The sequence below is a fragment of the Mugil cephalus genome, chromosome 21, assembly GCF_022458985.1.
Source record: "Mugil cephalus isolate CIBA_MC_2020 chromosome 21, CIBA_Mcephalus_1.1, whole genome shotgun sequence".
NCBI classification, from domain to species: domain Eukaryota; kingdom Metazoa; phylum Chordata; class Actinopteri; order Mugiliformes; family Mugilidae; genus Mugil; species Mugil cephalus.
In genome coordinates this window covers 3,929,960-3,940,871 of record NC_061790.1, presented here as the reverse complement: position 1 = coordinate 3,940,871, position 10,912 = coordinate 3,929,960, and the positions used below count along the sequence as shown (strand labels likewise).

Below are 10,912 nucleotides of genomic sequence, written 5' to 3'. Positions count from 1 at the left end.
TGAAATGCACAATTAAAAGAAAATTCACACCCTGTCTATCAAGTACTACTCAGGGTCGTGTTTTTATGTATTGTTGAATGGCTTTTTATTGTAAAGGGCTATACAAATAAAAATTGATTGATTGATTGATTGATTGATTGATTGATTGATTGATTGATTGATTGATTGATTGATTGATTGATCAAGTCCGCCTGTCTTATCTTATCTTATTACAGACTACACGACAGCAGGTGGCGCCATAAATACTCGAGCATTTTAACGAGTCCCCTTAACGTCCAGCAGTCGTCGCTGAAACTTAAGCTTTTCTTGGCTAAAAAAAAAAAAAAAAATCAATCCCACAATCCCCACACACCGGTAGTGTATTCATTTGAATGGTAAAACTCTGAAAACGGAGAGGAGTCGGCTTTGAGTTCAACACCGTTTTTCACGTTTTATTTTTTCGGATATACACGCGTGGAGCTCCCGTGACACCTCACAAGATGAATCGGTTGGTATTTAACTTTCCTGTGTAAATGCTGGAAATAACAAAACGCTCTCGCGGAGCCATATGTTCACTCAGTTGGAAAGGCTAAGTGGCTAAGTGGCTAACTAGCATTAGCGGCCCAGCTCGTTACTTTCTACGTCTCCGTGTTTTCTTGATAGTTGAGCTAAATGCTAACAGCCGTGGACACTTTTAGCCGAGACACGTAACTAAAAGCACAATTTCGCTTCTCTAAATATTAGGTGTTTTTGTTGTTTTTTTTTTTTTAAAGGCATTTATTACGTTTAGCTGTAATATTGTGACATTTGCTAGTGTTTTTGATGTAGCCTCCCGAGCTAACAGCAGCCGACGCCTCTCGCACAATTTAGCGTTTTTTGCTTTTGTTTATTTCGCTTTAACTTGCGCGTTTAGTGTTTTTCAGCGACACTACTTCCGTCTTAGACCACACGCTGTTAAAAAAGTTAGCCACCCTTTCTCGCTGTTGGGTCTTTTTATATAAAGAGAAAACCCGACTCTTGAAACTTGACTTGACGTTATCAGGGATTGTCCCAATTGTTTGTCCAACAGCGTCCCTTATTATGGCAGCTGGTAAGCATGTTTGGCCACGGGAAGTCTTTAAGGTCAACCAGAGTAAATCCAATGGCTTTCTGCGATCCTGCCTGCAGGTTTCTGCTGAGAAGAACATGAAGCAGGTATGGAGATGCTTGTTGGTTGTGTGTAACATAACTGTCCTTTAAAGTTTGTCTCTTAAATCCTGGTGACTGTGAAGTGCAGTTCAGTGGTATTGAAGTAGTGCAGACTGTAGTGGTGGCCTCATCCCCTATCCTTTTGTTTTAGGTGGATATTATTAATAAGGAAGAATTAGATAAAGACAGGTGAGTCTCCGATCCACTTCTGTGGGATTCATACGATCACTCATTCACTATCTGTGTCCCACGGATCATCCCTCTCAGTCACTGGACCATTAAGGCACTTTTTCCATAACCACTATCACAATGTGTGTGACTTTGAACTTTATTTATTTTTTGTTTTTTTTTTTAACTTCCCAAACTACAACAGCTTCACATCTGACGCGTCTCCCTCCCGGCAGATTTCAGGTGCACAGAGTACACAGTCCAGGCAAAGCGAAGCGGCTGTCATCCTGCAAGAGGAAGGGTTGCGCGTTGGCGGAGGTGGGCATAAAGCTGCACCGCGGCGCCTCAGATGTAGGCCTCTCCTGTGATCCCGGCATGGCCAACAAAGAAAATGAGCTGACGTGCTCCGACGACGTGCGGGGCATTCACTGCAATGACAGCCGTGGGCTCCCGGTGAACTCTGCGGAGGCCTCCAAGATGGCAGGGGCCAGCTCCAAGTACAGCGACTTTACCGAGGTGGGAAACAAACCTGGTTGTGTTTGGGGAGGGGAAAAAATTACCTTATTGATTCTATTCTCTGCAACATTTTAGAATTTCCTCTGTATGTCCTATTTTTTAATATACAGCTATCGAAGGACCACGAAGCTATGACTCACGTCCTTTTTGGAAGGAATCTTCGACTTAAAGTGGCCCTAACACTATGGCGAAGAAATGCCAGTGAATTAGTGGCCTACCTGTTAAGGTAAACCACTGGGCCTGATACTGTTGCTAATAGTCTGTGTTTCTGTCTCAGTTTTACACCACGTTCTTTTTTTTTTTTTTTTTTTGTGGCTTCACAGAATTCAAGACACAAGTGTACTGCTTGACTGCTTACCTGTCTTAACAACCAAGTAAGTCACATTTAGGCTTTACAGTTTCACATTAACTACAACTAATATTTTTCCTTCTCAATTTATTAATTCAAGTCTGAATTAGTTGCAGTTTTGCACGGTCTCATTTCACGTTGACATCCAAACAACAAGCTGCACGTTTCTTTTTGAATTTCCACTTTATAAATTAATATTTTAACATCTAAATTATGTTTTTGACGTCTCTTCAGTGTAAATATGTGCTTTTATTAAATACATTTGATCATAAGGAGCCTTTAAAGTCACAAAACGCTAAACTAATTCACTGGAATGTAAAAATCACAAAATCTCTAATGTTCTTTTTCTTTTTTTTTCTACATGTTTTTAAGTCTTAAATCAATAATTTATTGTGGTGTAACAGTTTGTGGTAGGACACAACGGTTAAAAACAGTTTGTGGTTTGATTTTATAATCGCCCCTCCTCTCATGTTGTGTTTCCTTCTCTCTCGTCAGCCTTCAAACTGAAGCACCATGTTTGTCACTTGGCTGCTGCGTTGACCTCATGCCCCAAGTCAAAGTGATTCTTGGCAGTAAATATGAAGAGTAAGTGGCGCTGACAAGAACAGCAGCGCTCATCTAAATGTTCTTATTAGGTTATAGAGACCGAACTTGCTGTTTACGTCTGAAAGACAACCCTGCTCTCATTTAAGTGAGAGCTGATGAAATCGCTTGGACGAGGGGTGAAATGCCTTTAACCGAAAACATGTTAATAATTCATGAGCCAGATGAGAGAATTGAAAATGAAAAATTCATGTATTGACTAACTTTTTTTTTTTTGGTTTAACCCTCTTCTACTCTTCTCTTCTGTACATGTGCAGACACATAACGGTGGGTTTACACTGGGTTCAATCCGTCATCAGGAAATGGTGGCCAGAACTTTCTAAAAATGAGAAAAGACTGCGGGACAGTTGTTCAGAAGACAGGTGAGAACTGGATGTTTATATATTAGAGGGTATTGCATTGATGTCACTGCCGCCTGGGGCCACGCCCCCTTGAATGTCAAAAACATGGTGAAATGTGTCGGTAAATACAAGGAGACTGGGAAAAATGTGGATTATCAGATCAGTTTAAGGGCAGTTGGACTCGACAGTGATTCATATGAAATAATATGGATTTGGAAAAGTGGATTAGCCTCAATTTCAGTTAGTTTTAGGTCATTTCAGTTAAGATAAATGTAGCTAAATAAAAGATGCTAATGCCAAGAGCTTTACTGAGAAGTTACATTAGCCATAAAATACTGTAGCGTCTGACTGGATGTTAAAAGGACGAGCAGGAGTGATCACACGTAGCCCGTTTATTGTTTTATTGTTTTGTTTATTGTTGAAAGTGGAACAGTTACTGTCGGCCGTAACTGCGCCAAAACAACAACATCCACAAACTTATCTGACAGCTCTCCAGAACGTAACTTAAGAAGCAGCTTAAGTTATGACTTCCTCAAAAAATACAGCATAAATTAATATGACACAACACCAGGTTTCTGTGTCTAGATTCCAGTTGTTTCTTTGTAAAGCAACGATCCATTTACTTCTCTTTTCTTTGGCAGATATCTGTAAAAATATAAAATATATCTCTGACTGCTTTTCAAATCTGTTGGTTCAGTCAATCGCAAAACAGCTCTTCCTCATTTTTTTTAAATTAATTTTACAATTTTGATGCTGTTTAAGCTTAAATACCATCTAAATTGGACGGTAACGTGGCTAATCTCAATGCTCACCTGCCACTTTTTGACACTCAGTGGCCGTAACTGTGACGTCACGTTCATACCCTCTATATTTACCGATGCTTTAACTGTGGATTATATATTTGCCTTTTTGACAAATCAGTTTGTCCAGTTAACCGGTCTGTGACCTACTGACCTAAAACTGTTATGTTAATTCTGAGGCTTATAAGGAATGTGTGTTGGTTATTTTTAACTTTACAGTAACTCTACATTAACTCTATATTGACCCTGACAGACATGTTAATTTAATCTGTAGGTGGGTAAAGCTATATAGTCAAGCCAGGTATAACTGCTTGTTTAATGTAATCATGGCTCCTTTGTACAAACTAAAATTAGCCATCAGTTTTCAAATTGGGAAATCCACCAGGCTTCACTATCACTCTGATCATCAGTTTGACCCATAAGTATGGACTGATGAATTGAGATGGTGTCCGGTTTTTCAGATCCATTCACAAGTTTGTCAACATGTTATTTCTGTGCAGTCAGTTTCCTATTGAATTTCTCTTGTACGACCTAATGTCAAAGTTACGAGAACGTCGCAGCAAAAAAATGTACGTCTCTGTTTATTGCAGGAATATTGAAGTCATGAAGCAGCGACTGAAAGACTTGTGGAAGGAAGGAGCCCGATTGTGTTTGGTTCCAGGATCTACGGGAGAACTGGCAAAGGTTAGAGGATGCCGTTGTTTCTCCTCGGCTTATAATAACTCACAGTTAACAGAAACTTTCTCTTGTTACTTGTTTGAAGGCCTTGAACGGACCTATGTTTAAGTTTGAAAATGAGCAGTGTCACAGAGCTGTTTCACCAGACTGTACAAATACTCCTGCTCTTTCCACTCCCTGTTGATTTTGGGTGGACACGGCCAACCACTCCCATCCACTCCCAAAAAAAGATATCTAGGATCATCATGTGGTTGTTGCTGTGGCTAATTTTTCCAACTATAACATCCTGCTTTGTGGTAAACACAAGTTTAGTAAGAGAGAAGTATTTTGTATTATTATTTTGCATATATCATGATATGAAAATTACAGATATATAAAAAAATAAGAGCAGAAATTATGAAAGTGTGTGGTTTTATTATCTTAAACCAAAGATTATTTTAAAGCATGCATGTTTTCACTGGCTTTGCTGACTGAACTAATGTTCCATCTCTACTTGCAGGCCGTCGAGGCTTATCTATCACAGCTGCCCTGACAGTTGACGATGTAGCACACACAGGATGTGACCACTACTGCCAATTGCGGCTGTGTTTCGAGCTGATAATGACGCCAGAAAAAACGGACTGGTTCGTACCGCTACTCAAACCTCTTAACTGGGACTGAACTTGACAATTCAGACAACTCGCTCAGTTGGAGCTGGAGACACTTAAAGGAGGGCCGCGAGAGCCTTCCTGCACAGCAAATGACTGCTTCACATTGAAGTGGACCGTCTTGTGAAGGGGCATGTTTAGTGGACCTCCACGAGACCGGGTGTAATGTCGCTCTATGAAGTGCCAAGCTCTTTGTCTCTCACTACACCACTCTTCGCCATGGAATGCAAATGCATGTGTGGATGTTATGAATGCGTCACTGTTTTGATGTTTTGTTTTTTGTTTATTGGCGTCTGGATTCTCCGGAATCAGGAACTTGAATCAGTCTTTAAGTTATTAGCGCTTGTCTTCTTGTTTTCATGCCTCTTTGTATGTCATTTGACTGTAATAACGTACAATGTTAAAAACAAGTGATTCTTTTAAACTTCTTTTAAATAAATTTGATAAAAATCTCAACGTGATCATTTTTTTTGTGTGTTCCAAATGCAGAAAATAAACCACAAGAATGATGAGAAATAGGCTCATTGCTCTCAATTTTTCCTTTTTTAGATATTGTAATAATTATTGCTTCACATGTAGGTCAATGAAATGCTTATGTAGTGATAAAGTAAAAGCAAATAATAGCTAAATGGTTTTGCTCTACTGTCTTTCAAGGTGGCCAAACCTGTATTTCAGGTTTACTTCTTTAGAGTTAAGACTGTTGTTGTTTTTTTACCCCAGTCTAAAAACTTTATTGAAAACGGAAGTACTTAACCGGAATTGACGAGTACGATTACGTTTTAAACTTAAAAAAAATAATAATAATAATAATAATAATAATAATAAAGAAAGAAGACAATAATAAAGAAAATAAATCACAATGACGATTTAAGATAAAACATACGTAAATATAAAGTATGGTGTTTAAAAAGTAGATTGAAAACGTGAAAACCTTAACAACAGTTACCGTATTATTTGTTAATAGTAACAATTAAAATAGATTTAAAATATTATAATGATATTAAACTAGTATTACATTTTTTAAGAAAAGACGATTTCAATTTAAATCTTAAACCGAACACTTTAATTTCGAAGACAGGAAAGTTAAAAGTTTCACATTTTACAGTTTCACAGTTAAACAGTGTGATCGACGGTTGGAACAATAAAGTTTCAACGAAGTGACGTCAGCTTCCGCAGGTCCCAGCTGATGCGCCGACGCTTCCGCTCCGTCTCCAAACTGCTCTTGACCACATAGATGTTGACGCACAAACACCCAGACGGCGTTTTAATCGAGTAAAGACGGACATCATGTGGAACAGGGAGAGGATATCGCTGCTGTGTGTTTTCGTGCAGGCTGCGTTCGTCGTGACGCGTTGCTTCACCGACGTGGAAACGGGGCCTGGGGCAGGTGTAGCGACGCAGCCGAACGGAGATCGGTTCAAAATCGAGGGCAGGGCGATCGTCCCCGGGGTGAAAACACAAGACTGGGTGTCCACGGCGCGGGTCCTAGTGGAAGGTGAAGAATATGTCGGATTTTTGAGGTGAGCAACGGCTACAGTGACGTCTGCTAATTAGGTAGCATTAGCATTGCTAGCTCGTGGCTTTAGCCTGGAGGTCCGCTGCGTCTGGTCACCGTACGGCAGCTCCAGGCTCTAGTGTCCATATGGTTGTGGCTAATTCACAGCTTAACTTCTGGTGGGGGTGTAGCTGTGGCTATTTTGTCTATGTGCGCGGCTGTTAATTTTATTATAACCTCGGCCAGGCCCTTCTTGGCAGTTGTAGTTGCAGCTGTAACAATAACAACAAACCGAGGCCACAGGAGACGCGTCTTGTTATTGAGGGCTAAGGGCAAAGAAGAGGAACTGAGGCTACACGCTACATTTAAAATACCAACAACAGAAAATAAGGGCAGTGTGTAATGGGTGTACAGTTATTTTTGGTGGATTGTGTCTGAGAGGCAGGTATGAAATAAAAGTAACTGCTAATAACATTTTGTTTTTTTCTATGAAAAAATTAGTCCATCAACAAAGTAAGAATTGTCATATGTCGTCCTCATATTTCATGTTCTTTCCTCAAATCTAATTTATGCTGTGCAGTATGATATTTCTGATGCTTTTATGCTTTTACCCTTATTTAAGTTCTGTGTTTGTGTACAATCGAGCAATGTCACTGGAGTCAAATTCCTTATATGTACACACATGCTTGACCAATAAAGCTGATTCTGATTCTGAGTTGGTATTTGTTTACCTGTCACAGTGGCATATATATATATCCTTTTTTTTATTTTTTTGGCAAATGGCCAGACCTTTAAAGGTTTGTAAAGCCAGAGTCTTAACCTTAACCATTAACCTGGCTTAAACATGCCTTGTACCTAAAGTATTATTTATTGGAACCTATCGTAGCATATTCTGTTGCGTTTCTAACATTTAGCTTCATATTAAAAAAAAAAACTGGGTGAACAGACCATCACTACTTTACACCTGATTACAGGCTCAAAAATGCCCACACAGTTTTTGTTGAAGCTACTGTAGCCAAAACAGTTCAAACATTTATGGCGTAGCTACTTGTATATACTTTGTATTGTTCTATTTTTTGTTCCCTAATAGTGTCTCATACTTGCACATCCTGCTGCCTTAAATTGCCCCCCGCTGGGGACAAATAAAGTTTTCTTATAAATAAATTGTGCAGCTTTAACAGAAAACTGTCTTTTGTTGCAGAACCGATGGGAGTTTCGCTGTGAATGACGTCCCGTCGGGATCTTACGTCGTTGAAATCGTCACCCCCACCTATAGATTTGAGCCGGTGCGCGTGGATATCACATCCAAGGGGAAAATGAGGTGAGGTCTTACTCCGTTTTACATGTTGTTTTTGTTTTTACGTTCAGAGGCAGCTAACCCTCTCGAACCATGTTTGGCTTCGTAGGGCGCGCCTCGTCAACTACATCAAGACTTCAGAGGTCATCCGGCAGCCGTACCCGCTTCAGATCAGAGCTCACGGTCCTCACACCTACTTCATGAAGAGGGAAACCTGGGGCTGGACGGACTTCCTTATGAACCCAATGGTAATAAAAATGAAATGATAATAAGTGGATTACATATATATGGAGCATATCTTTCTTGTGCAAAAACTCTGATTCCCATTACTGTTGGGTTTTGTCACAAGACATTCATCACCATTTTTGTTTCACAATGACTATGTTTCACTTCCTAAGGGAAATATAGAAAATGTCTCAATTGTCTTTAGCTGTCACATTTATCTTCTTAGATTGTGTTCATTAGTGGGAATAGCTGTTAGACTCCAAACCGCACGATGCTGCTGTCAAAGATGAATGAATTGCATCTGAATTTCTTGTTCTTAATGTTTAAACGCAGGTTATGATGATGGTTCTGCCTCTGCTCATCATCGTTCTGCTGCCCAAGGTGGTCAACACCAATGACCCAGAGATGAGAAAGGTAAGTACTTCCCTTAAAGTGTTATTATTCATTCATCATTGTCTCTGAACTGTATTGAAACTATTGCGGGCAAGAATTATGTTGGATTCCTGAAAGAAAAGAAAAAAGGACTTTGTGATATTTGTGGCAGAAGGAGTGCTTATATTAACTCCACCACATCCTGTCCTGGCCGCGTCTTAAAGCCGGCGTGAGCTTATTATAACTGCGGGGATCATCCATTTTGCGATATATTATTAGAATCAGAAAGGATGTTCAGAGCCCGTGCCCAGCCTCCATTCCTCCACCTGCCGCTGTTTTCATTCACTGTCACCGTCGCCCCCGCAGGAAATGGAGCAGTCCATGAACATGCTGAACCCCAACCCCGAGCTTCCTGACGTCTCCGAGCTCATGACCAAGCTCTTCTCTGGCTCCAAGGGCTCCAGCAAGGCAGGCAGCAGCAGCAAGGGCACCAGGCCAGCTGTTAAGAGGAGGTAGTACTGTACACTGTACACGTCTCCTGGATTCTGCCTAAAAAAAAAAAAAATAAGCCTGACTTATGCCATGGAAGCAAGATTTTTAAGTGTCATTTCCCCCCCACCACCCCCTCTTCTAGGTTTATTGTACAGATTTCTTTATTGACAGATGTTTTGAGCACATCTTTATTTCTAATGCGCTATTGAGAACTGAGCGGAGTTCATTTTTTCCCACTCCATGCTGCACTGATATAAATTTCTGCTAATACTCTCATTCTTTAACCTGCTACGCATCAGTCTTTTCTGTGCTAACCCTCCATTGTGCTTTTTTTTTTTTCACTGCTGCTAATTCCACTACCTGAAAGAGAACATATATACATATTCAGAGGTTTTCTTTTTTTTTTTTTCTTTTCTCGATTTGGTTAATATGACTGTGAATGAAGATAAATTGAATTTTAACATTGATAAATTCTTATTTAAAAGCCTGGATGAATAAATTGTGATGGTATATGACAACTTGCGGTTTCATCTCATTTGTTCGAGCGCGATCTTCTCATTCCTTCTCAAAGGTGGTGACAGAGCTGAGTGGTTGCTTTCAAGATTTGAGAAGAATCTTTTAATGAAGCAGGGATTAAATGTGTTTGTGAAAAATATCCTAATTCTGTCACTCCAAACTAGTTACAGGAGGCCTAACATAATAACAAATAACAAAGGGTTTAAAGCAATAGACAAAAAAAGCTCATCTAGATGTCCAAACATGTGCAAGATGAACACTGTCCAAAGTAATTTTGAAAAATGATTGACAGAAGTTTTTATTCCGTGTAATGTGGAAGAGTTTAGAATGAATGAATTTCATTTTTCTTTTAGTTCAGACTTTATTGGACGTTAATGTCAGAATTTTGAATGAGGAAAAAAAAAATCTGAATTCTGAGATTAATGTCCAAAGTTTAGCCCACAGGCCCCAAATTGGGCTGACTGTGTCTTTAAAATGACCCTTTATGACACTATAAAGTAAGTTTTATTTTCCTCTTACGTGTACATAAAGCCTCGATTCGCTGAAAGGGAGTTTCTGAGAAAGGATTCAAATTAGACTTTTAACTGCATCAGACCTCAAGGATACGACGTGTTTGTTTCAGCAACAGTGAATAAAAACGTGCCAAACTTGACTGTTGAGCTCCTTGACAACCAAGCGAATGCCGTCCATTGATGAAGATGGAGGGTTATAAGGTTGAAAGGACGAGAGACTATGATTATCAGTGATGTGAAGGAAGAGACTATAAATATTTTGTGGTTTTCATATCAGAAGATGCAATGAAAAGACAGAAAGTAAGAATGTGTTAATGTCCTCCAGCTTGACTGCGACTCTCGAGACACGATTTAATCTTTTTAAAGTAGGTTTTTTTTTGTGGATTGAGTCAAACCAAATTCTTTGTAATAATAAAGGACCCTTTTTCAGGATTGATCAAAGGAGCTGTGTGGAGCTGTGATGAAGCCAACTGTTGTGGAGGGATTAATTAATTACCGTTTGCTGTTGCGTCAGAGTAAAGATGGGAGTCTTGGGAGCTTTGAAGTCTCCAGAGAGCTCTTGGTTTGGAAGCCTGTTCTCCACTTAGCAACAGTCATGCTTTCAGTGCGTGTTATCCAAGGCACATTTGACCATTCGACTATTTGTGTTTGGCGATGATTTTTCCATAGCTCTTAAAGAACAGGGAAATGAGACATTTGGCTGTGAATACATTTCGGTTTTAGTTTGTTTTTCC

General features: G+C 39.7%; 2 protein-coding genes across 2 annotated transcripts; both read left to right on the top strand.

The window, feature by feature from the left end:
* Positions 1-328: 328 nt before the first annotated feature.
* On the top strand, positions 329-5,725 carry katnbl1 (katanin p80 subunit B-like 1). The gene is made up of 10 exons (XM_047574526.1): positions 329-487; positions 1,049-1,173; positions 1,319-1,356; positions 1,572-1,851; positions 1,962-2,077; positions 2,175-2,225; positions 2,696-2,785; positions 3,061-3,165; positions 4,535-4,628; positions 5,122-5,725. The coding sequence occupies exons 2-10, from the start codon at positions 1,060-1,062 to the stop codon at positions 5,152-5,154; spliced, it is 921 nt and encodes a 306-aa protein (XP_047430482.1). The 5' UTR covers positions 329-487; positions 1,049-1,059; the 3' UTR covers positions 5,155-5,725.
* Positions 5,726-6,427: 702 nt separating this feature from the next.
* Positions 6,428-9,668, top strand: emc7b (ER membrane protein complex subunit 7b). The gene is made up of 5 exons (XM_047574425.1): positions 6,428-6,789; positions 7,966-8,085; positions 8,171-8,309; positions 8,620-8,700; positions 9,025-9,668. Exons 1-5 carry the CDS (start codon positions 6,557-6,559, stop codon positions 9,172-9,174), a joined length of 723 nt encoding a protein of 240 aa, XP_047430381.1. The 5' UTR covers positions 6,428-6,556; the 3' UTR covers positions 9,175-9,668.
* The last annotated feature ends 1,244 nt before the right edge of the window (positions 9,669-10,912 follow it).